The following is a 26,719-nucleotide window of genomic DNA, read 5'->3' on the forward strand; positions in this document are numbered from 1 at the left end:
CTGGTACTGTTTCAAAAATTATCATACAAGGAAAGCATCTGCCTTTGTTTTTTGTTAATTAGAAGAAGAAACTTCACTGCATGGGCAATAGGCTTGGACCGATCTTGTTCAATTAGCATCAAAAATGTTTGAGATCATCAGCTGGGAGATGCTGCAAATCAAAGTGGATATGAGATTTTTGTGTTAGTCTGACATTGACATTATACCTACTCCCTCAGGTGAATCCCCATAGGGGGTTCAGTACAGCTTATTCATGAAAGCTTGTTAACATCAGGGCTGAAGGCAAAGTTATCAGCTTTATTGGTTTTTCCTCTTTGATAAGAAATCAACCTTTGTTTCTGAAAAGATCTAAAAAAAAAAGTCTGTAAAGACTCAGTATTATCCATCTCTTGTCACTAGGGTCTTATTTCTGAGATTCACAGATATATTTCTCAGGAAGCTGCTGAAACACCATTTGAACAGCAGCAGAACTTTATTAATTAAATGTCTCAGTTTGCAACCAGGCCTGTTAAAAAGCAAGACCTTGTTATTGAAGTACTACTCAATAGTTTTCAAAATGGCAAAGTATTGTCCCTCCTTCAATGCAGTTCACTGCTGAAAGCAATCATGATCTTACAAGCTTGTCAAAAAGTGTACTTGTGTTTTTCACTAAATTTCATGCATTTAAGGGATCAGGTGGTCCATGTGTGCTGTGCTACCTGCAGAGCTTGGGACTGGTCCTTAGGTAGGACCAAGCAGCTCAGGGCTTCTGTAGGTTTTTGTTCCCTAATGAGAGCAGAGATGGCAGTTGTTGTCCTGAGCATTACTCAGGAGAGCAGAGTCTGTAAGGCATTAGCTAATGTGTTCTTGGTGGGAACATCCAGCTCTGCCAGAGCTGTGGAGGCTCCTCTGAGCTCTTTAGATGTTTATTGATCAAATGCAGCCTTAAAAATGCATCGCAAGCATTTCTGTCCATGCTGCATTTAATTGATCTACTTTTCTAGAACTTTCTGTACCAGGGAGACAGATCCTATTGATTTTGCTCCTTGAAGAGAAAATAAGTTCCCAAATAGGAAGTTGTTAATTATTGTGTTATGTTTGCAGGAGCTCTTTGGGTTTGCTTCCTTCTGTTTGCCTGGCTGTATTTTTCCTGAAGAGATTATAGTTAAAGAATACCATCTTTTTGCAGGCAAAGCAAGCTTCCAGTTGCAGTTCTCTGGTGTGGGTTGTATGAGCTCACAGCTCTTGAGTTGCAGTGTTTCTATTTGCGGCTTTAAAACTGTCAAGAGGAGAAATTGCAGTGGCAATAAACTGGAAATGCATTTTATATTCTCACCTTTGCCCCAGCACATCTACAGTGGAATATAGTCTGGGATTTAACTGCTAATGGTTGAAATGAGAAAATTTAATTGGGAGAGGCTCTTTTTACTGTAGGGATAAAATGGGAAATGTTTGCTTGCCTGTTGCCCGTCACTTCCTTTCAAGGGAGCTGCGGGTACGAATCCCTGGTGTTCTCCAGGCAAGCAGCCCCATGTACAGCTGCAGATCCCCTGGCTGTCAGGAGTGCTTTACAGCTTTTATTGCCAGCCACAGCTGTGACTGTGTGCTCAGGGATTTGATGCTAAAGTTTACTTGGGACTTCATCTGCCTTCCTGTTAAAGACAGCAGTGCTTATGTTGATAGACATCGAGTTGAGTACCTTATTCCCGAGTCCTCTTGGACACGCTGATGGAATTATGGAGCTGCTTGGAAAGGCTGCTGTGGTGGCAGCAGGTCTGCACTGCCAGAGCCTCAGCAGGCACGGCCTCAGGTGTGCTGGGTTATCAGATGTGAGGGGTTGTATCCCCACGGTTTATGAGCTGCCCCTGAGGAGCTGCTCTCAGCCTGCAGGCTGTCCTGAGCTGTCACTTTGGTGGGGACACATGATGGTTCTTTCCTCAGCATCCTTTAATGACAAGTATAATGCCAGCAGAAACACCTGGGAGCATCGAACTGAGAGTGCAGATGGCACGAGGAGTTTTTCCTCCCTGCAAGCCCACTCTCCCCTGTGAAAACAACATGATTATTAACATGTTTTATAGAATCTTATGGCACTAAGCAGGGAGAGTGCAGGAGAAGACCCCAGAAGGCCCCAATGGCCTTTTAACCCTGTCTGTGTGTTTATTGGCCTGAATTGGATTTTTGTTGTTCTCACAGTGATTATAAATTATCCAATTCACAGCTTCACACACTCTGTTATTTGTTGAACAAATACAACCAGGTCAGAGGCTGAGTTGGCAGCTTCTGCAGGGTGGCAGAGGCATAACCAGGAGGCAAACATCCCTGTTTCTGTCAGCTGGAGCATGGTTGGGATTGTGCCCAGCAGGTCCTACTGTTAATTAGGTCTGCCAGTTAAAGTAGTGATATGCCTAAAGTTAAAATCAAGCCCAATGTGTCTTTTAGGCAGCCAGCTGACATCTCTCCGCTTCAATGCAAAACCAATTTCAATATTTTAATTTTATTTTTACAGAAAAATTGTCATCAAAATTTTCATCAAAGGAAAAACTTCCTAGTTTTTGTTCATTCTGTGGTTCATGCCTTTTCACCTCAGAAGAGGAGGGCAAGCTGTGAGAGAAGATGTCTGTTTGAAAGAAAAAGGATATATTTTTATTTTTCATTAAAAGCACAAATTTTTCATTGTTCTCATGGGGATACAATAGCAGCTTACAACCAGAACTCACAGAAATGTCCAGCACACAATAAAATGTTAAACTTTTAAACTAGTGGCTCAATATATTTTTTACTGTTTCTGGTTGACAAGACCTTGCAGTATTTGTAATAGGGAATACACACTTTTCTTAGACTTTTAATGTTACAGTACATAAAGCAATTCTTTAACCAAGTGTTTAAGAATTTACCAGGGATGGTTGATTCTGAAGAGTGTTTGAGGGAGAAAGGAGAAGGCCTGTAGGCAGCATGAGATATCTGTAGTCATAATAATTTATTGCTTTCAACCCTCCAGGATACCTGTTATGATACATGACGAGAGAAACTGTACTGGAGACAGCTTTAGCTTTCTGCAACTGAATTTTAAAATAATGCATCAAATCATTTTATATCCAGCTGTAAGTCTAAAACATGATGTTTTCCTGCTTTCACATGGACTACTTGTCAAAGTTCCCTATTCTGACTCTGCTTGAGTTTTTGCTTCTCCAAAGCTTCAAAAACAGAATTTAAAATACCAAATGCACCAACTGAAATAGCCAATTTTTAGATGGGCGATCTTTGCTCTGATCATGTTTTTAAGGTGTCACTGAAACAGCAGCCTGTAGTTGAAGTATGTCCTGATCTTAATGAAGAAGGAGTGATGTTCACTTCTTTCAAAATGTTTTCAAAGTGCAGAACTCTTCTTTGGGGCTACTCAAAACTTATACACCAGTTTAAAGTAATGAACCTGAACTTGTGTACTCACTTGTCATTGGAAAGTATTTTCTTGTGTCTGCACGTGTTGTTATTACAAAGTTTATAATCTAAGATAGGAATTAGCCTTTTTTTTCTCTCAAGGCAAGCACTGATTAATCCAATTTATATCTCTAAATGTTGTTTCAATAAGGAGAAATGTTTAAAAAAATAACTATCTATATTTTCATCATATATATATGACAGTAATTGAAAGGATTTTTATCAGGCCCTGAAAGGGCTAATAATTGTGCCAGGTGATCCTTCCTTTAAGGGGGTGATGAATGCAAAACATGAATGTGTGATGTAAGGTGAGAAATTAAGATTTCAGTTAATTCACTGCCAATGTTACTTATAACTAATGGTCAGGAGTATGAAATAGCCTAGAGGACTGATTTATCTACCTCCTGGGTTGCACTATTTCCATACAAAGGCACCTGTTTGGCCATTTTTCTGGATATAACTTTGGGACGTTTTTGAACGCTGACGCTTAGAAGAATCCATTTCTGCAGCTGGTCAAAAAACCAAAATAAAAAATGAATAAAGCTGTGAGACAGGACCATGGGAACTCCTTAGAAAAAAGCTGAACTGAACTTTACTTTTCTCAGCCAAATGAAACCTGAGGCTGAGCTGGCCCATGTCCGAGGCACTGATGAGTTCAAGCAGCTTTTGCAGTAAGTCATACATGGAGTATCACCTTCTATGCCTGCACACTTCTGCCTCGTAGCTGGAGTGGAAATAGAAATGTAAAATACCTTTGGAAACTGTTGTGCTGTGGTCTTGACAAGTTGAAATAATCACAGCGGTTGGCCGCATAGGATTTTATTTTTGTTAAGGAAAAGTGATCATGGGTTGGTCTCTCTTTGCCCTCTCCTCTCTCTCTCTGTCTCTCACTCTGTCTTTTCCCTGTTTGGCACCAGGCCTTTGTAAAGTTCAGTAGTGATTGATGGAATATTGCATTTGTGGAGTTAAACTTATGTGGTTATATTATGGAGATCAGATGTTGTGAATACCAAAGTAAGTGAGCTCAGAAAGAATTATTGTCATAATTAGGTCCCAAATCTAATCCAGTGAGGATTTACTGTCCATATATGGGTACTCTCATCATATGTACACAGGGGGAAACATCTAAGTCAAAGAGCATGAAAAAAGATCCCAAACTACCTGGGAGAGCCAGATGTTTGCTGTGCTCCAGAGTGTCTACTTATCACTATCAATCTTGACAGTAAGCACTAAATTACTGTACAAATACAAATACACTTTCCTAAAAACTGTCTGACGGAGCTAAAACCTCGATAACGGTTTCCTTCCTGACCTTCTGTAAAAAACATCTCTGCTAAACAGTTTGTCCCATTCAGGATTTTCTGTCCTGGCTGACCAAGTTCAGACAACTTCTGCAATCAATAACTTCATTTAATTTGGCATCAGATGGCTGGGGTAACTTAATTTCAATTTACATTATGATGCTTTCTGTGGTGCTTTAATCTAATGTTTGTTTTGGTGTTCACTCTAATGTTCATTTTGGCATTGAGCTGTGAGGGGAATGATTTCCAATGGATGTTTCAGCTGTAGTCATACAAGCTAAGAACTGGAAAGCTGGTTTGCAACTGGGAAACTGCTGTCTGTGCTGAAGGACTGCAGAGATGTGAAAACATTTAAATTTGCTGTTCCATCTAGGAGCATTTTTCAGAAGGATCTCTTCAGTATCAATTCTGAAATCTAGTATCTTAAAAGAAATGTGTGGCTAGCTTTCCTGCTTTTACTGCTGAAGTGAGCAGAGTTCAGTGCTACAAGCTGCCAGTACAGACTTTAAGTCTCCCTATGGCAATTCCACTCATGGCAGGATTTTCTGGCATCAGTTTTTCTGATGCCTGATTCCTGTTTCCCCATAACTTTCTGTCCTTTCAAGAAAGGCAGTTATTCTCATATTCTCATAATTCTTACATTTTCAGGAATTTCTTCATGGCCATAAGAGAAATCCATTGCTTCTTTTGCAATTTGTATTTAAAGAAAGACAAACAAACAACCCTGTGTCTCCTGTTCACCTGATGCATAGAAACTTGCCTCTAGAAACTTGCCTCTAGAAAAAAAGAATTAATTTATTTCAAATTCCTTTACTCAGTACCTGAATGCTCTTCTGGAGTTGTTTTTTTTTGTTTTTTTTTTTTTTTTTTTTTTTTTAAGGTTACTTCCTTTGTCTGCCTTATCATTTTGTAGCTAATGCTGTTATCTATCTAATATCTCTAAATATCACAAATAGGCTGGAAATAAAATGAACAGGTGGAAGTAGCTGTGTGCCATCTAACCCCTCTTTTGAGAAGCTATTCTGAGTTTTAGTCTTCATTTGATTTGGGGTTGAGATCAGGTACTTGGTGAGCCGTGCTGAATTTATCCTTCATTATGCTATTGTAACTGGGACAAAACCTTTAATCTAAAAATATATTCCCCCAACTCGGCTCTTCAGATTTTGTGTTTTGATAAACTGATGTGTTGCAAAAACTTCTTGGCTTGGCTTCTAAGATGTGAAGTGGGACAATCTTCCATTGTATAAATTAATCATAAAGGCACACTAAATTTTCCATTATTTTGTTGCTAAGGGAAATGTTACTGGGACTGGGAAGGTGTGTGGGCAGAGGGGTGGTGGATGGGAGCTCCCATGAGTGAGGAAGGGAATGTGCCCATGCAGGTAACCGCAGCCTAGTGAGGTTCACAGTGGATTTTCTGGCAGCTGGGATAGCCCTGATAGGTGAGGTGAAGCCTCCACAATCCCTCGTGGTGGTGGTAATGTCTGTCAGAAACTGCTCTTTCAAATTTTCTGTCTGCATTTCCTGTGTGAGGAATGAAGTGAGGATAGTTTGAGCCAGGAGAAAAGTTGAAAGCTTGTTCCCTGCTCATGAGCTCGTCATTTAACTGGGTTATACTTTGCTGACCTGTGTTGTTGGAGGGGTGGTTGTTGAATTTTCCCCTAATGAATTGGCAATATCAAGATGTCAAGAAATCCATTCAGTGTGTGTGAACTTCAGTTCTGCGAGGAGCCATTTGAATATGTACTGAAAGATAAAGTCACTGCTGGTGATGAAGTGCATCAGATAAGCTGAAATGCATTTTAGTCAAAACTGGGTAAAAGAAATCAACAGTCCTTCATGCTAAAGGTTAAATATCTGCTTTTGCTCCAGCAGTATCAAAGTGTCACTTCAGAGCACTGTCATGGAAGCCTCATCTTCAGAGCAGCGTCTTTCCCTTTGATTGCTGTGTCACTCCACAGTGACCTTTCAGCACTGGATTCCCAGGACACAGAGAGACACAAATGATGCTGTGTCCCTCATTGTTCACTCTTGACATACTTTCTTTTATCTCTTCTGTGGAGAAAGAAGGGATGAAATGGAAGTTTGTAATGTTAAACCATCAGATCTTACAGACAGTATTTTTGCACTTGCTGACCCCAGCAATGCTATTGATGATTCTAAAAATATATGCTTAAATTTACTCCAGCCTTAAGTAGATGCCATTATTTTTTTGCCTAATATCATTGTGGCTCCAGAACTACTGAGCAGATTGGCCTTTTAAATTTTTACTTCTCATTCCATCAAGAGAACAAAATTGTTGATGGAACATGTAGTTGGTTAAGGAAGCAAAGGAACATTTTTCAACTGAGTTATACTTCTGTTGTTGAGGGAGACGTGACTAATAAAGGAGAACTTTCCTAGTCCTCCTTTTCAGTTTTCATCATAGGAATTTTATGAAAAGTTGTGCCAATAATAAAGATGGGGAAAATTACAGGGAAGCGTTTTCAGCTTTTCTGAAATTGCTTTTCTCTACCCTTTTCTCTAACTTAAATTTTCTCTACACAGGCAATTTTGCATGTGTGCAGCAATGCTTGAGAATGGGTTTTTGCAATAGCTATTCTGATTTTTCAACTCTTATCCCTCTTGATGAATCATAAATGTTTAGTTATGGGACTGTCCACATTTATTTTTCACATATCTCCCACCTCAAATTATTACATTCAGTAATGCTGTTTTGGGTTTTTCTAGGAATATTCCAGTTAATGATTTCATAACACCTGATGTTCTCTGAAGCTGTGAGATAAAATTCTCCCCACCCCCTTTCCTGTTGGTGCTTGCTCTGTGATGAAGGACATTTGCCTTTGTAGTCAGTGTTATATAAATATTCCAAAATGTTTATTTTTTCCTTCTAGCCAGGATTATTGAAGTAGTTCTGAGGAAGTTTGCAGAGCTGCCCGTTGCTCAGATGAGTCACAGCACTGTAGTCCTGCTCCCCTGTGTTGGCTGGAGGTGCCTGGCCTGTTTGACCAGTTCATGGCAGTTCTGAACCTTCTCTTGCATTCCAGCTTTGATAGTTCTCTCTCAGCTCTCTAATATTTCTTACCAGTTTATTTAAACCTCCACAATGTGACAAAGCTTTTCACTTGCTGAGTGGCTGCACTGAGCTGACAAGTTAATTGTTCATTTGTACGTGACTAAGGCTGCAGGAGGCACTGAGCCTCTCTGGGTGCGTGGTCTGTGCTCGGCGTGTGGAGCTGTTCTGCACTGAGTGTGTAACCTCAATAGCAGAGTGCTCAGCTGTGCAGCACACTGCAGTTTTGCTGCCACAGAAATCAAAACCTGGGACTTGCCAGTCTCTCTGTAGAAAGAAGAGGAAGAGCTGGAGGTCCAGGCTTAGCAGTCCTGCCTGGAGAATGACAAGACAAGGATGGGCTTCCGTGTCCAGCAGTCCCTGCCATGCATGCAGCCTGGCTCTTCCATCAGAGCCCAGTGAAACAGCAGCTGTGGCTTTCCCCAGTCAGTCATGGCAGGATGGAAAGTCCTCTGTGTTCCCAGCAGCCTTCTGGCCTGCACACATCCCTGCCTTGTCTTCCTCCAGGGCTGATCTTGCTGCCAGCTTTGCAAACAACTCGGAAAGGGTCACATTTTTGGACTTGGCCAGATTTTGCTGTCTCCACTTTTGGAAACACTAATTGAGAAATGTTTATAGTTATCTGAAAGTTCTTAAAAATTTGGAATGCCAGAAATTCACCTCCCAGTGATGGAAGAGTTGGGTGCCCTAAAATCTGAGAGCTTCAGTTGGGGCTTGTTTCTCCCTGCCCACGCTGCAGGGGTACAGCATGTTCTGGAGCTTTGCAGGAACAGGGCTTCTGTAATCAGCACACGATGAAGAGATGATTAAGACTTGAGAGGTTATAAGAGTTATGTTGGAAATGCAGAAAATGTATTCTGAATATAAGTTTGTATTTGTGGATACCAAGAGTTTTTCAGGGCAATCAATTTTTGATTTACAGTTAAGACATTGGGCAGCGACTGATAGCAGAACCTTCAGCTCTCAGCATCTGTCAGGAAAGTGCCTCATGTTTTTAAATTGATTTGTGTCATGGGATTTGTTGTGACCTTATAGAAGTAGTATAGGAAAAGTCCTCAAAAGTAAAGCCTTCTGCATCCTCAGGAGCCGTTTCATGTGTAAGCACTGCACTGATGCCAGACTCCTGGGAAACTGGGGAGGAGCTTCCACAGCGAGTGAGTGAAACTGTGACTGTGCTTTGTCTTTCTGTCCTAAGGTTTTAGTACACTGCTCAGTAACTAAGGAGGCAAACTGCATGTGAAGAGTGTAATTTTTGAGGTAGCACAAGGCTTTTGCCCTGAAATCTTTAGCAAAGAGATCCTTTTCTTTCCTTTGTATTTCTGACTGAGGCTGTTTTGACAGAAGAATAGCTGTCTTTATATTTTCTCTGTGTTTTACAGCATGTGTTTTATGTGCTTCATTGCAAAACTGTAAATCCCAGAATAAACAGATTACAAATTCCAGAGTGTGTTTTAAGTTGTCTGGTTGCAGCAGTGTCTGTACCCACAGAGAGGAGCAACACCTCCCAAACCCTGAGCCATGAGCATCCTCTGAGAGGGGAAGAGTCCTTCCTTCCCACAGATAACTGCAGATGTCTCAAAGTGTGAGGTTGGGTGGGCTGTATTGATTTAGGTAATTGTCTGCTGTAGAACAGAAAAGCTACAATATCCTGAGTGTACAGCAAGCAGGTTTGTAGGTTTTTTTCCACTGCGAGCCTACCCAAAGGATGTAGATTTTTGTTTTTGCTCTCTACGCAAGCAAAGATTGTCTCTGGCATTCTGAATCAAAGCCCATCATTTAGAAAACTGAACTTATGTTGAGGGCTGCAGGCTCGGGCACCCTCTTGGCTAATTCCAGTTTAGTTACCCCCAGTGCCAGGTAGCCGAATTTGTGGCATCACCTACCAGATGTTTAATGATTTTCTGCATATCAAATTATCCATTTAAAGGAAGAGGGAACCAGATTTTGAGCATTGGTGGAGCTAATCTGACTTGTAAACTGAAGGTTGCACCAGCTGAGTTTTAGGGAAGAGTGGAAAAGCAAAAGAACTGATGGCCCAACTATTTCTTTTAATGGTTGAGCCACCTCTATTCTGAATTAACTACTTCACTGAATTTCAATTAGATGACTTAAATGGTGACTTTTGGGATAAACATCCTTGAAGGAAAGCAATAAAGAACATTAATCACTGACAGGAACTTCAGTTTTTCATGACAGCAGATGAAATCCAACAACTTCATTCTCTCCTGGTATTCCTCTTGGTTTAATGTGAGATAGACAAGCATATTCTTTAGTGCCACATTTTTGGTGTCTGATTTAGAGTTCTGAAAAAGTTAGGGTTCTGTTGATTGATTATTTATGAATAAACTTTGAATTGTGATGTTCGTGAAAGCTTTTTTTGGGGCTTTTTTTCTGTCAGCAGTCAAAATGTGGTATGCCTAAGTCTTGCTCCATTCTGTGGGTGTAAATGAAAAGCTTTATCAACATAAACTGATTTAAGCTTAGTAGCAAGTGTGACTCCAGAACTTCATAGCAACAGAATTCACAACTGGTGCATCCTGATATAATGTAATTGAAGTTGATGCTCTTGTACCTGTTTGTGCCACAGTACATTTCTTTTTACAGCTGCCTTTCCATGAAGACAGGCCCCAACTGTTGGTGGGCAGTGTTGTGCCAGGCTGTGTCAGCTGCAGCCCATCAGATCCTTTCAGCAGTGCTGCACAGTGATGCACCGTGGCTCTCCAGAGGCTCAGCAGGCAGAGCTGGCAGTGCCTGGGGCTGCAGCTTCTGGGGATGGCAGGGTGGAGACTCCCGTACACCATCCAGTGAAGCCAGTTGTGTGGCTGTGTTCTTCCTGCTCCTCCCACTTCCTACGGGATGCACAAAGATGTTGGGAAGGGGGGTGTGTTACTGGCTTTGGTGTCACCGAGGTGAGGTTGGAGCTGAGGCCCCAATAATAAGAATGCCTGTTCTTTGACTGGGATCTGCTGCTGTCGAGTGATTGTCCTTCCAAATGGCCTCTTCTTGTATGTGCATTTTCACTGCCTTCATTTGTGAAACCTCTGTGCACCTGCCTTCTAACTCTTGCTTTGCAGTGCTTCTGAGAAGGTATCCCTGGAGGACATTGCTTCTTTTCATTTCTTTACTGAATTTGTTTTCCACTCCTGTTGTGTTCCCTGTATTCTTTAGAGAATGGGATTATCCCATTCTTACATTTTTAGGTAGATGGGTTAAAAGGCTTAAACTTTTTCACAAGTTCCTTTCTTCCTGCTGTGAGCTAGAGACACAAATAATATGTTTGGAATTGTGAACTGTAAAGAAATATTTTTGATCATATTTAAGTAGGATTTAGGTAGCTCTATGAGATATGCTCCAGTATTTTCCCTTGTCTTATCAAGGACTTAACCGCCGCCTTCACTGCTTATTTTTGGAAAGAGAAGTAAAACAAGAGTGTGTATGTAAAACCTGGTGAACATTTCAATCTCATTCAGTATTTTAAATAAAGTTATTTCAATTCTAAGTTCTCTGTTGTAATTTCTGTAGGTTTTGGAGACCATTTTGCATCCCAAGGTATTTATTATCCATTTTGAGAGCCAAAATACAAAGATATCAGGGCAAGACATTTTGTAGATTGGTTTCTCCTGCTCAGTATTTTTTAACAGCATCCCCTAAAATAGAAATGCAAAACTATGTGTCCTACTTTCCCCTCACTAAAATAGATGCCTTTTGTTAATTTTAGATACAACAGAGCAGGATATGTAATTAATGATATCAAAGAATCCATATGATATTCAACAGGGTCCTAACATCAAGGACAAAAGATGTCTGACAACAGCTGTCCCTAATGATTTGGTTTGTAAAATGTTTTCTTTTATTTCAGGAAGTTGGATGCTTTCATCTATGATGCAGCAGTGCTGAATTACAAGGCTGGAAGAGATGAAGGATGCAAACTTGTCACAATAGGGAGCGGGTACATCTTTGCCACTACTGGCTATGGAATAGCTCTCCAGAAAGGATCACCTTGGAAGAGACAAATTGATCTTGCCCTTCTTCAATTTGTGGGAGATGGTAGGGACTGAGCTTTTTTGCTTTCTTTTCTTCCTCCTATGTATGCACAGTTCATTCAGTTTTAGTAGCCAGGAGCCTGTTAGTGCTGTTCTCTTCAAGTCTTTAAAATAGAGAAAGGTAAAACAAATGAGTAAAATTACTTCTTGATGCTGAGACAGGAGTTCTCTTCCACTCGATTCTAACTCACCTCACCGCCAAGGGCATCGGCATCTATTTTCAGAAAGTGTTTTCATATACCTCACAAAGTAAAGCTGGCCTCAGTGTTAGAGACCATTTATGCATTTATTTATTTTCTTTATTTTTGTCTCTGAGCAATTCCTTGGTAGATGAGTTATCTTTCAGCATGACTGTTTTGCTATTAAAAAGTCTTTAGCTCAGTTCTGAACTGATGTGAGTGATCCCTAATCTAGGATGGATTCATTTAAACTTCTGGTAAAAGAATGCTTATGAAATTGAATTAGGGTGACTTGTTTCATTGTACTTCAAACAAATATTTTTCATTCTAACACAAAATAGAAGAACTCTAGGTCCTCTTGGCACTTTTGCCCTGCAGGAGGAAACTTGCTGCACAACTTTGATATATTTGAAAACAGCAATGATGACTCATTCTCCACACAGGGTTTGAACTCCTTTTTGATTGTAGAAAGCTTTGTGTTTCACATGCACGAGCAAATAGAAATATGCTAATTGAAAGTTTTCTGCGGTGTGACTAACTAAATCCTCTATCAGATTGGAATATGGTGTGTATTACATAATCTTTGTTTTGTTTTTTTACATAGATGTGTGTGTTGACATTTCTTTATCAGTGAAAGGGAGAGCTTTTTCAGAAAATAAATATGAGCTTAATGTCACCAGTAACAAGCTATTGAGGGTAAGAATGGTGAATTTCAGTATGATAGGAATGGCACAGAGCAGGACTTAGCATAGAAGCCTCCTGTTCCATAAAAGCCAGGACATTCATTTTCATGGAGCAGACAATGAGTGTATTGGTCTTCCAGCACATGGATTTTATTCCTATTATAATACTAAACAACTGGAAGAGGTGTAATCATCATGACTGATGCATTTTGTCTGGTGTATATATGGAAATAATAGTGTCATCATATCCATCTATTGGATTTAGAGAGGCTTGTGGAAGAAACCTCACTTACTTGGGTGAAGGAGTGAATAGATGACCTGCAGTGGCTGCCTTTCAAGTGTTCACATATTCTTTTGTCAAAAAGTTGCAACTAACTGGCTAAAAAATTGGCTTTATATTTCTGTTTGGGAATAGAATATTATTTTCTGTTTGTGTAATACTATTAAAGAATTATTAGGTGCTACAATTCTGAGCCATTTTTAGATGGGGAATTTGGATCAGAGAAGTTGAATTATTGGTCCCATACTAAAAAAGAAAAAGCTTCTGTAGCCCAAAGGAGGATCTGAGTTGTCTTTGTCAGTGTGGGCTAACCCCTCTAGACGTTGCCAGAGCATCATTTGGGTTTTCATTCCTTTCACTTTGCATTTCCTTCATGCTTACTCTTTCATTATTTTTGATACTTCTCATCCAACACAAAAAATTAAATCACAGAGAAAGTAAATAAATGAAATAGTAGGGAAAGCACTTGAAGCTGTTTAAGAAAAAGCTCATCAAAATACTGAAGGTGCTGCATTTTTATGCTTCACCTAATCTCTGAATATCAGGGACAAAACCAAGTGGGTGGAAGGAAAGTGTGAAAAATCTTACCCTGTGTTTACACTTTGGCCTGTGGACTTACACGGCATACAAATGCTTATATCTTCAACCCATTTTTAGTAGCTGAAAATAATACAAATGGATTGTCTACAAAACTTAGTATTAAAACTTACAGAACAGCAATATATATAGCAAACACCCAGGTGAATGAAACCTTATTATGAAATGTCTCCTCCCTCACTCATCTTGCCCAGATGATAAGCAAAAATTTTAAATGCACAAACCATGGGAATTGTGAATACATTTATGGCATTTTTTCAGTTCCATTGGAAGTTACTCTGAACAACCCATGAATGCTAAAACATTACTTTTCTCTTGTAAAGGATCCGTAAACTTGTAAAGAGTTTTGTAATTGGACATATATGATGTGTAGAAATTGTTGTAGGTATGTTTCCTTTAGTCCCAGAACTGTTTGATACCTTGTCTCACTTTATTGTGTCACAGGTCTAGATGACCATTTTCAGGAAAAAAACCCCAAGTACCATTGCATTTCCCCCAAATGTGAGAAAAAAAAAAAGAAAAAAAAATCAACAGAAAAGCCCTAATAATGAAATTTCTTCTACTGAGTTACAAAGTACATTGCAGGTGAACTGGAACTAAACACCAAGAAATTAAATGTAAAGAGTAATTGCCCGGAACTAGCATGACCTGATTTTGTAATCCATGTCTAACTTCAGTAGTTCGATGGATAATCTTTTTAGCTGTGAACTTACATAACTCTGTTTTGGTGAACTAGAAGGGATGAACCCAGAGTTCAGACCAACATCACTTTGCTATATCACTAAAAATCTCTTTGAAGTTCTCTAGACTAAAAGCAAGTATGGTTGGGGGAAAGTTTCATCTTAAGATGGTACTCCTGGGAAAGCCTCAGTGGAGCCTGAATGAGGTTGTTTTAAGTAAATAGGCAAACACAAATGAAGGCAGAAATCTTCTTTCACATGTATAGCTTCTGCAGGATATATTATTCCCAAAGACTAAGCCTGTAAAACAGCAGAGCCCCAAGTAGGATTGAATTATTTTCCAGTACATGTAATAGGGCATTCATCAGAGTCTGGAATAATTTCAATGAATGATTGTAAACCTAATGAGTTTCATAACTATAAGAAAAAAACATTCTAATGAGTTCAACAAACACAATTTCTTTATGTGAATATTATGTTAATAAGAGAAATAATCTTTTTGGATTATACTATATACTTGGATAGCACCAAGTAATTTATTTAAAAGTATATCTGATTGCACATACAAAAAGCCATGATCTCATCTCTATTTTACATTTACCCAGTACTGAAATGGCCTTTTGAAATGTATTTTAGAGCTTCCAATTTCCTCTGCATATGTCTTTCTCCTTTGGTTTTTCTCATTCGATTTTTCCTTGCTGCTTCTATATCATTCTCCTATCTAAGCCAGTTCACTTACACATTGAAATGAATTTTTTGTGCAGTGGATAGGAACTTCTTCCCTCTTCCTTGCACATGTAAAACATCGAACTGAAGAATTAATTGCTTGTTCATGCAGGGGAATCTTTTCATACTTTTCAGAGCATGATGCTGTTTCTGCATTAAAGCCAATGACTTTGAACCCTCCTTTTAATCTTGTTGGCATTGGAAAAAAAAAATCAAATAAATACAGAGGGATGTAGGCTTGCCTTAGGGATAACTTCAAGCTTTAACTGGGTGGTTTATATATGTTTCTGTGTGTATAGTGTTCCCATCCTGAGGATAGTTCTGCTGGGTGGACCAATTACACCAACAATTATCAATCCCACAGTGAGAGCAGCTCTGAAGTCTTAGTGTAAGGAAGCAGGCCACAAGATGCCAAATTTGTTATTCTAACGAAGAAGAAAAGAGACAGAGGAAAGAAGGATGGGAATGAGTTGCTGAGGAGTTTAAAGAATACCTACTTAATTGTCTCAGAAGTGCAATTGTGCTCTAAAGGTTTCATCCCTTATTCTGTGCAAGTTCACATACATAGCCCCACTCATGGGAAGCTGAGATGAGTATACATTTGTTAGTATAAGGTTAATTGCTTTGGAACACTGAATCTCTTTAACAGAAAGAGTTGAGAGTTGCTTTTTCTTGTGTAACAGATATGAGTGAAGTGCATTGCTAGTGAATTTCTGGTTTTGTTCATCTTACTGTCTGTACAGCACATCTCATTATCTGCAAAAGCTTTGAGCTGATGATTAGCATCTGCAGCTTGGTTTAAGGTAGTTGATCATTGGGATGATTCTCTAAAGCCCAGTGGAGGTTGTGCTGCTTTTTTTTGTCTTGCTGTGATCACAAGATGAAACTTCCATTGTTTTTTAACAGAGAAGTAAAAATATTTCTACTGAGACACAGACAACAATTTCTCAGTCTTCTGTTGAGAAATAGAAGCACCCAGGAGTTGAGAAGCAACTAAAATGATACGGCTGCTAAGAAACAGCACCATCATTTTGTTTGGATCTTCCGCCCACGGCCACAGGAATGTGTCAGAACAGAAATGCGGTGCGCTGAGGAATCGCATGATCCGTGCTTTGATTTATTTTCTGAACCTCTGTAGGAGCAGCTGGGCAGGCTGACATCCCCAGCCCCAGCGTGTTACCTTGCAGCTGTCACTGTGTGTGCACACAGCTCTGCCAGCACAGTGGGGTGAAGGCTCAGGCCCAGCCTGTGGGTTCAGCAGGTCTGTACACATCGTTTGGGAAGGCAGCCGTGTTCCTCCAGCCTCCCATAGCAGGAACTTTAGGCCAGCTGTGTGCAGGCCCAAGTGTTGCTGATACTTCTCTGGCTTGGGCTGCACGTGCCATTTAAAGAGTGGTACTTTTTCCAAATATATCCTGCAAAATCATTTGGGAGGCATTGTTTCTGAAACCCATAGCATCATGTCTTTGGGATTTGGTGTAGAACCACGGGTGCATAGAAAGTGAGGAGAATTTAGCTTTCTCTTTCTCTCTTTTTCTTTCAGTCTTTCTCCCATCTCTCTTTTTTCTTCTTCTTTTTTTTTTTTTTTTAATCTTAATTGTGAGGAGATGAGATTATTGAACTACAAATTACAAAGCTACTTTGGAATTAAGAGCATAAGAGGGGTTCAGAGTGTGCATGGATGGGATGGAGAGAAAGACAGCAAGGAGCCTTTAGCTAGGAGGGATGCAGCAGAATAGAGCAATAAAACACTCATGGCAGCAGAAACAGTTGGATACAGGGAACAGAAAATCCTTGGTAATTTTGGGAAGGGGTGGAGTATACCAGCTGGCTGGCCAGGTTACACATCTACTTGTCTGAGGTATTTGTAATGTATTGCACTACCTGCAGATTAAGAGCTCAGTTCAAAAGACAGTGTGGGAAGAGATCTCCAGGAAAAGAGGGCAGATGGTGTAGCTGTATTAAGCCCTTAACCCTTAAAGCTGCAAACTTTAAAGTAATTAGAGACTCAGAGACATAAAGAAGAAAACTAGTTCTGGTTTGAGTTTCCACAGAGTCTGTTATCCCTTCCTAATAACTTTCAGTTCTGGTTAATCTTTATGTGCTTTTAAGACAGCTTAGTACACTAAGAATTGTTTTCCTGGGTGAATAATTGCTTCCCACTCCTTAGGGGTAATAGGTAACTGTGGAAATGAGATTTGCCCCCTTACATCTGGAAGGGGAAAGCTCTTTGCTATTTTTTTCATATTTTAGCATAAGCCTTCCAAATCGCTGTCTAGATTATAAGGAAGTGTAGCAGTGTGACTCACACGGGCTGTTAAAGCCCAAGAAGGAAATACGTATGTGATTATAAGGACATATTTTCAGTGTGTGCTGCTCAGGCAGAATACACCCACAATCACAGTGATTTTCTGTTTATATATTTAGTGTCCTCCTTAAGCAGTGGGTGGAACAAATGTGACTGAAGAGTGTGAGTGTATAAGTGGAGGGCGTTTGTGTAGCTGAACAAGAGTTAGAGGGATTGTAATATTGAAAGTCGTGCTTAGCAGTTCTGTTAATTCATCCTTAACTAATGGGGACATGCAGAGTGAAGTCATTAGCTCACAGTAAGTTTATTGCTGTCAGTCATCTGTGTTCCTCTTGCTATTTTCACAGGGGGAAATAACTCAGAAAATAAGAATAAGAGAGATTGTTTTGGGGGATCCAGGCTGAATTCGATAAGTTGCTGTGCTTTTATATAATCTCTTCTCTGAAACATTCTGTATGGATCATATAACTGGGTCAGATTGGAACTGATGAGCTTATTGAACCAAATGCACATCAATCCATTTGGCTGCTGACCCCGCTATTCAGGGAACACCCTTTTATTTTAGGGTCCCAAAGTGGTGGGGTGCTACCCTCCTCCTCTGTCACTTATGGGGAGTGCTCACCAGGGCAAGCATGGAGCAGTCTGTCCCTAAATTTGAAAACTACCTTTTGTCCAGCCCAAATAAGCAGATGATTCTATTAGTGCCACCAGAGTCTTTTGAAGCTGATGCCCTCCATCTGACTGGTGTGAGTGTATCTATTTAACCCTCCTGTTCATCAGCTTTACTCGGTATGTGCCAGTTTGCTGTGCTGACTGCTCAGGCTGAACCTCAGGTTAGCGCTTTGCACAAGAGCCACCGCCCCTGACGCTGTCACCAGCAGCCAGCTCCTTTGGCACCTTCTGCTCTGATACATGGGCTGTGATCTCCTGCTGGTGACCTGCTCCTGGCCTGTGCCTTATGCAAGTCCCAAGGAAGTGCTGACACCAGAGGTCTGCTGTACTTAACCTGCACAGCAACGAGGGTGTTGGGCTGCAGCTCTGCTTTCCCCACTGGGACAGGGCATCTTTTCCTTGTTTGGCCCAGGCACGCTCCTGCAGGATGTGCAGACTGCACGTAGCGGGGATGGTCGCAATGCCTGAAACAGCACAATATACAGGAGAACTAATTTTTCCAGACAACTCTCACTGATGAGAGTTGCAAGGTAATGTTTTTTGGAGTCAGGGGTGGGTGACTGCCCATGCAGCTGCAGTTGCTGGTACAGCTGCTGAAGGGCCTGGCAGTTTGGTGCAGGTGGACCTGGCACTGGGGGTCCCAGTGCTCAGGTGGTTGCAGGAGCCTGTGTGCCATGGAAACGAAAGGAATCTGGGGAGACCAGTAACCCCTCCTAAAATAATCCCAGAGAACTGACACATCTCAAGAGGCAGTGACACAGGCTGCAAAAAAGCAGTGTGCCTGTCAACTGGGCACCACGGAGAGGTGGTACAGCCTGCAAAGTCTGCTAAGGCCCTGATGAGGAAAAGCATGTAATTTATCCTATAGACTGTATCGTTTCTGTGTCTGGATAATGAAATTTTTATTGTGACAAAATTGTTCAGGGGACACAGTGGATGGTTTATCAGTCCTTCCCAGGATGATAACGTGTGAAAGAGGCTAGAGGAGTTTACACTAAATGTAGAAAGAAAGGCCCTCGTGGGATATTCAGGCCAAAAGGCCAACTGGCACGTTTCTGTGCAAATAGCAGCCAGAGCAGAGAGCTCCATAGCCACAGGAACAAACCCAGGAGGAGCACAAAGGGATCAGAGCACTGTTTGCGCTGTAACCTAAACCCATTGTAAATAGTGTTGAATTACAAGTGAGAGAGCTGGAATGTTGCAATTCATTGGGGTGTATTTTGAATGAATACTGCAGAGACTCAATGCTGCTTGAACTATGGATTTTTAAAGCACTTGCTTATGGTCATTCTTACAGTATAAACGAAGCAGATCTTTTATGATACAGTGCTATAGAATTTTTTAAAAATCTCTTTACGTAGGAATCATGTAGTCATTTGTGAGTTTTTCAAGTTAAATAGATTGTGGATGTGTTAAACAGAAAACAAACACTGTATTTTTTTTTTTTTGTCAAATACATTGCGACTCTTCATTTTCTGGTTTTGTGCCAGTGTCATGATATTCTTTCTTGCTGAGATCTGCAACTGTCCATTTACATGTTAATCTAGTCCACACATGCATGAAGGTAGGAAATTATTGTGGCATTACATTCTTTTACTAAGTGCCTGAAGAGAAAACAAAAAGCCTTAAAATAAGTCTGATTAATATTTATGAGTAACTCGAGACCCCCTATTAGATGCAGGCTTGAACTCCATTAACACTCAGTTCAGTGAGGCCTGGCATTTATGTATATTGAGGTTGCTGACTTAGATTTCCAAGGTCTGTTTTATGTAATATTTGGAGCTCCCACTTGCTAATTAATATTATGCACACTCAGGGATGACTGAACTCTCCAGTGCCTGGTAATCACAAATTGCTGGCCTTTCAATTGCCAAGTGTGATATATTGCCATAGGTGTCATCACCCTACACATTCAGCTTACAAGTCAGACCACCAAAAAGGATTTGAAAGACAGCATTCCTCCAAACTGACTTAGTTCTTTTAAATTAATTTATTTTCTGAACCAAATTTAGCTAGCCTCAAAGTTCAATGTTTTGAATTCAAACTCCAGGCCAAATTTGGAAGTGGCAGATTTTAATAAGGAATGAATTGACACCACAGATAAAAAAGTTTCTCATGCCTGAGGATTTTGTAATAAAAATGTTATGGCTTCTGTGAATATCTGGTTTAAAGTGCAATGGGCAGGAAAAGCAGTAAGAAGATTGGGCATTTTTGCAGTTAGTTTCAGCTATGCTGAAGTGTTATTATATTTAAATTATTGACTGCTTTGTCTGTGTTTCTGTGTGTACACACACACACACACACATATAAATATATATGCACATGTATAAAGATATATACTGGAAATGGCAACTGCTTTATATGGAGATACCAGAATTATCAGCCTAATATGTCCATTCCCAGATAAGATCACTCCATAAATATGGCAATCCAGTGATTCACAGTGCTTTGCTATCTATAAAAATGTGGATTTCTTTTGGGCATTAATTAACAGTGATTGCTGTCATTGTCATATTATGGAAGGGATATTGCAACAGCAGGATCTGCAAGGCTCTGGGATGCTTTACTTTACTTGCTAGGGCACTGTCATTTATCTTGACTCAAAACAAGCTTAGTTCATTTCTGTAGGGATGTTTTTGGAAAGGTTGCTGGATTATCAATAGTTACTTTAGATGTACATGCCAAAGGGAAAGGAACACGGAGGAAACAGTAATAAAAAAGAAGTTTAAATTCCTTTGTGAATTTTGTTATGAATAGTGAAAGGGCACAGCAGTCAAATCAAATTGATGCCTGACAGTCATGGGACATGTGAATTTTCCTGTGGGAAGTAATGAGATCTGATTGGCAGAGCTTCAGCTACCAGTGCACAGACCATAAATATTGGTCTCTCTTTGGACTTGGGTTCTTTTCTCTTCTATAGCCTCTGTGAGTTTTATTCATAGACCTTGGGGAGGACTTGAAAGAAAGACAAGGGAAACAGTCCACTGAGGTTTAACAGAACAAAAGAAATCCAAATGTTCTAAGATATGGAAATGCAATAATGAACCCAAATTATCTATGTGTGCAATATCTGTACTGTTACAATTAATAATTTATTGTCCCAATGTCCTGGATTAGAAGATTTTTAAAGATTCACTAGGATTGACTTTCTTCTTTGGGGTGCTCTTAGGTATTTTGAAGATTGAGCACTGTAATTTGGGAGAAGACACATTGCCTTTTGCAGATGCAGAGGTTCAATTCATGCTTCAAGCACAAAATTAAACTGGGAATTAGCTAGAGACTGAATAATCCCTCTTACAAATTTGTGAAATGCCTTTGCTAAAGTGCATCAGAACTTGTCCTTTCTACTTCAGTTTTTCATTCACATTCTCTGAGAAGCAATTTCTCCATCACAGTCTTGTGCTCCATTTCTAGTTGGAACTCACATCCAAATTATCTGTGGGCTGCAGCTTTCCTGGTGCCCTGGCACTCTATCCTGCAAATGCTTTTGCACAGCAGGTCATTGATCTTGTAGTCTAGCTTGAAGGTAGCTGAAATGTCGATATAGCTTCTAGCCATTTTTTTTCTGTTCTTTTTTCCAGTGATATATAAATTATAATATTGAAAATATATTCCCTAATCACTGGCTAAGGATTAGGGATTTGTACCATTCTTCCCCCAGACTGAAGCCATATCTTAAATTGGAAAACACACCAAGACAGCTATACTGTCCTTTTTGGCCCTCTGCATTGCCTGCTGTATTTTCCAGAAACAATGAAGTTTATGACATTAAAAATTATAATATGATTACTCAGCTGACTATATCCTGAGAGAGTAAAAAGGCCTGGATGCCCATGCAGTGCTTCACTAAGAACAACACTAAATATTTTAGAATTAGTAAATTATGCAAAATAATAAAAAGAATTTTGGCAGGAGCAGTGGCAGTTTCTTGCCCACCTCTGTCCATGCTGGCGGTAGCAACCACTGGTAGGTGTTGGTGTCCTTTATCTGAGGCCAGATCTCATCAGTGAAACATGGATTCAAAGTTAAGAGTACACAAGAGAGGGAGGGAGGGAGCAGATTTGCTTCATTAGCTTTAAGTAAATGAAGTGTTTTAATGACAGTAAAGATGTGGCACAGCCAGAACTAGGAATGTTCCATTTCAGGCATGTGATGAGGTCGTTTGTGTTTCTGCTGCTGCCCAGGAGACAGGAATGGCAGCAGGAAAAGGGAATAGATACCAGAGATGAATGCAGAGACCAGATGTGTCAGAAGAAGTTCAGCCACATCATTGCAACTTACTTGAAAATAAGAAATAAGGTCATCACAGATCAGATGGGAAAGAACAAACTTCTTATGACACACTCTAAAAGAATGGCAAGAATTAGTGAAGTTTATCTTGTGATGTTAAAGGGAAGGGCCAAAGGGAGGGGTCGGAGTGGATCAGAGAGGAGCAAGTGTAGGGCAGGGGAGGGGAGGGGGCATGAAAGGGTCTGGTGATCACTACAGCCTGTCCCAGCTCTTTACTAAACTCATTCCACTCTCTGTAACAAGTGCTAATAGTTACAGCAAGCAGAAGAAAGTTCTATCTAAACCACAGATCCTGCTTTCTAGAGCATCCAGCTTCCCACGTAATTTATGAAATCTGAGGACATCTGAAACTAGGGTGCTGTGAGTTGAAATCTGCTATATTTGCAACTCCTGGCTAGATAAGTCTGCAGTGCTCCACGAATGAAGCATTAAATGGTGCTGTATTTTTAAACTTGCAAAGAATTTCGAATGCTGTGAGCAGTGATTTTTGCATTTTAACTGGTTTGACTCCTTGCTCTCCCTAGGGGAAATGGAAGAGTTAGAAACCCTGTGGCTGACTGGTATTTGTCACAACGAGAAGAATGAAGTCATGAGCAGCCAACTGGACATCGACAACATGGCAGGAGTGTTTTATATGCTTGCAGCAGCCATGGCACTCAGCTTAATAACCTTTGTCTGGGAGCACTTGTTTTACTGGAAACTTAGATTCTGCTTCACTGGAGTCTGCTCGGATAGGCCGGGATTGCTGTTCTCAATCAGCAGGGTCAGTACTACTTTCATTTTTTCCCCTTTAGGCAACAGGCAGAATAAACACTGCCTCCCCAAAACATTATCCTTCCTTTTATTCCCACCTGGACATTTAAAATACATGGTAGAGCATCAGTGTGATGCTCTGGGGTAGTCAATGGGCTTAGGATGCACTTGCACTCCTTGGGAAGTCTTTATCCATTGGACTATTTAGGGTATGAATTATCAAATGCAAGGATAATCAGGAATCAAATGCTGAAAACAAATACATTAAGGGACAATTTCAATGAAGAAATGGTAGAGCTCAGATGCAGGAAATGTATTAATTTCCACATAAAAAATAAAAAAAACCCCAAAAACCTAATTTGATAAGAGACATTAGCCCTTGTTCATTTCTTAAGCAAGAGAATTGTAAGTTACAAAAATACAGTGGAGTATTTTTATAAGCTTTTCTTGATAGCAAACTTGAATAGACTCTACGAGAAAAGGTCAAACACAAGTATCATTTATGTGATATTGGTGATATATGTCTTGTATTGGTTAGGCACTAAGGCAAGTTTTAATGATAACTTTACCAGACCCAAAGGGGATTTACATATCCAAGAAACTGATACTTGTAACAAAAAAGGGAAAAGTGGGCTTATTCTTATATTTTTGACAAATTAGTTGGGTTTTTTCTTTATATATTTTTAAAACAGATAGAACTTTCATTAGGTAAGTGATTTCTCTGGATTTTTTATATAGCCTAGGAGAACTGAAAATGATGCTAAAATGGCTAATTGCTTTAAAGAGTGCTGCAATTACCCTGTTGAGTAGATTGGACCATTTTGGAACTGCGTTAAAAATAGTCTGCACTACTCTGTTGGGGATTGTCTGGGAACCATATGCACCTTAACCTACACATTTTATATTTGAACTTTGTATTTCTGGCCTTTTTTAATATGAAATTCTCCTAAGCAATGCAGGAGAAAGAGTACTTATGTCATAGGTAAATGTCTGAGAATTGCTAGTTCACAGGGTTGGAAATGTCAGCTGGGCTCACAGGAGTGACCGAAGAGGTTGGAGTGAGAAAATGGGCGTCAGCCTTTTGCTCAAAATTAACTCACATTCAACTTTAGAAAGAGCTGGGTTTTTTTCATATGTACTGGGATAGGGATCAGAAAAGCTAAAATATGATGACTAGAAGCCTTTTCATTTCAGTACAAGTGAACTTAACCTCCAACAAAATAGTCCCACTACAGGCTTATTTAGAGGGGAAACTTAATCACTGGTTTAAAGTAAGGGAGTATCTATTACTGAAGGTTAGTTTCATTTTGTGCTGAGATTAGGGAACCCTTTGGGGTACCTTCTAATCTTGTATTCTGGAATAAACTGGGGAGGCCAAGACAGACCAATGGTTTGTGAAACACTGGCAATTTTTCTCCTTTGTAATTCCAACAGATATAGTAGAAAATGTTCCTCCATTTCAGTGCAAGGAAATTATAAAAAGATGGAGATGTACTTTTAATCTTTCCAGTAATTGGATAAAAATGTTTAATTGTTCTTTATTGCTAGTAAAAGTAAAATGGAATTTTTAATTTGTTATACCTAGTGATTTAATTTGTTTTACATTACTCATATTGCAGGGTATTTACAGTTGTATTCATGGAGTACACATTGAGGAGAAAAAGAAGTCTCCTGACTTTTCTTTGACCAATTCACAAACCAACATGTTAAAACTGCTGCGAACAGCGAAAAACATGACGAATATCAATCCTTCAAGAATTGACTCCCCCAAAAGAACAGCTGATTTTATTCAGAGGGGTTCTTTGATTATGGACATGGTCATGGATAAGGGAAACTTGGTATTTGCTGATAACAGATCCTTTCAGACAAAGGACAACTTTTTTGGTGACAACATAAGTGAACTGCAGACACTTCCTGGCAATCGACACAAGGACAATCTGAACAACTATGTTTTCCAAGGGCAGCATCCTCTCACACTGAATGAATCCAATCCAAATACAGTAGAGGTTGCAGTAACAACAGAAGCAAAAGCGAACTCCAGACCCAGGCAGCTTTGGAGGAAATCTGTTGAATCTTTGCGTCAAGAATCTGTACGTCAGGGCCAAGGTCCCCAGAGAGAAAATGGGTCAGAGGAAAACAGGCAGCTTTCACTGAAAAGCCAAAGATACCTTCCTGAAGAGATTGTCCATTCAGATGTATCAGAGACATCAAGCAGAGCTACTTGCCACATGGAAGCTGAAACCAACAACAAGCACCACAAAACCAAGGACAATTTTAAAAAAAGGACAGTAGCATCAAAATACCCAAAGGACTGTAGTGAAGTGGAACTGACATATCTGAAAACCAAACAGGGCTCTCCACGGGATAAAATCTACACAATTGATGCTGACAAGGAGCCAGGATTCCGCTTGGACACACCTCAGTACATCGAAAACATTGTCCTTCCAGAAACTGTAGAGTTTCCTGATGTTTACCAAGATCACAGTGACAGCTTCAGGAAAGCTGAACAAGCTAACAGGACTCCATCACATAATGAAGACAGTCTTCCAAATAATGACCAGTATAAACTTTATGCAAAGCACTACACTCTCAAAGAAAAAAATACTTCCCTAGGTGACATGAACGATAGGTACAGGCAGAATTCCACCCACTGCAGGAGCTGTCTCTCCAACATGCCCACTTACGCAGGACACTACACAACCAGATCTCCCTATAAATGCGATGCATGCTTGCGGATGGGGAACCTCTATGATATTGAGGAAGATCAGATGCTGCAGGATACAACGAACTTATCACTTCCTGAAGAAATATATGAGCGTACTTGGTCACAAAGTAGTGCTCTGCAATATCATAGAAAGAATAAACTGAGGATTAGCAGGCAACACTCTTTTGATAATATCGCTGATAAGTCCAGGGAAATTGATATTGGAAGACCTTCTCGTAGTATAAGCTTGAAAGAAAGAGAGAAATTTCTTCAAAGTAGTCCATATGCAAGCATGTTTAGTGTTCCCTCAAGCAAACTGTTGAGCAACAAGGCCTCACTTTTAACTCATGCTCTGGAGGACAGTAAGCGGAGCAAGTCCCTGTATGCTGTTCACTCGGATGATAACCCCTTCCTGCACTCCTATCGTGATGACCAGCATTTATCTCTTAGGCGAAGTCCAGCTGATCTTTATAAACATTCATTGCCAACAAGAGGAAGAAATGATAATTATTTCAGGTCGTCCATACAGTCTACAGCATCATATTCTTCCAGGGATGGTCGGATCCATAATGACATGTACATTTCAGAGCATGTTTTGCCTTACGTTGCAAATAGGAATAGCTTGTACTCAACTTCAAGGGTTTTAAATTCCTGTAGCAATACACGTGTGTATAAGAAAAGGCCTAGCATTGAATCAGATGTTTAAATTTTCCATGAACACTTTATCTATAGGGAAAGAATAGTTGCCACCATCTTAGAGGGAGAATTTTTCCTTTAACAGTATCCTGCTCTGGTAAATGATATATAAACCTCTCCCTTTCCCAATGTACTTTTGTACATGAATAGGTAAACTGGTATGCTCTGAACTATCCTTTTAAAACATGTCTTGTTGAAAAGGATAAAAAAATAGCCATTTATGTATGCTTTATATATAAATGGCAAGTTGTACTGAAATAGCCCCAATATATGTTGGCAACTATGCTGTTTTGTACCTAATTATTTTACTATTT

General features: G+C 39.9%; 1 protein-coding gene across 1 annotated transcript in view; it reads left to right on the plus strand.

Annotated features, from left to right (window-relative positions):
- GRIN2A (glutamate ionotropic receptor NMDA type subunit 2A) overlaps positions 1-26,415 on the plus strand; it is a gene marked incomplete at both ends in the record, with an annotated part of 157,025 nt that extends 130,610 nt beyond the window's left edge. The window contains 3 exons of the mRNA XM_082292494.1: positions 11,654-11,841; positions 22,777-23,015; positions 24,625-26,415. Coding sequence (XP_082148620.1) covers positions 11,654-11,841; positions 22,777-23,015; positions 24,625-26,415 — 2,218 coding nt within the window. The remainder of the gene's footprint in view (positions 1-11,653; positions 11,842-22,776; positions 23,016-24,624) is intronic.
- Between the last annotated feature and the right edge of the window lie 304 nt (positions 26,416-26,719).

This window comes from Coloeus monedula, assembly GCF_965178545.1.
Source record: "Coloeus monedula genome assembly, chromosome: 16".
NCBI lineage: Eukaryota > Metazoa > Chordata > Aves > Passeriformes > Corvidae > Coloeus > Coloeus monedula.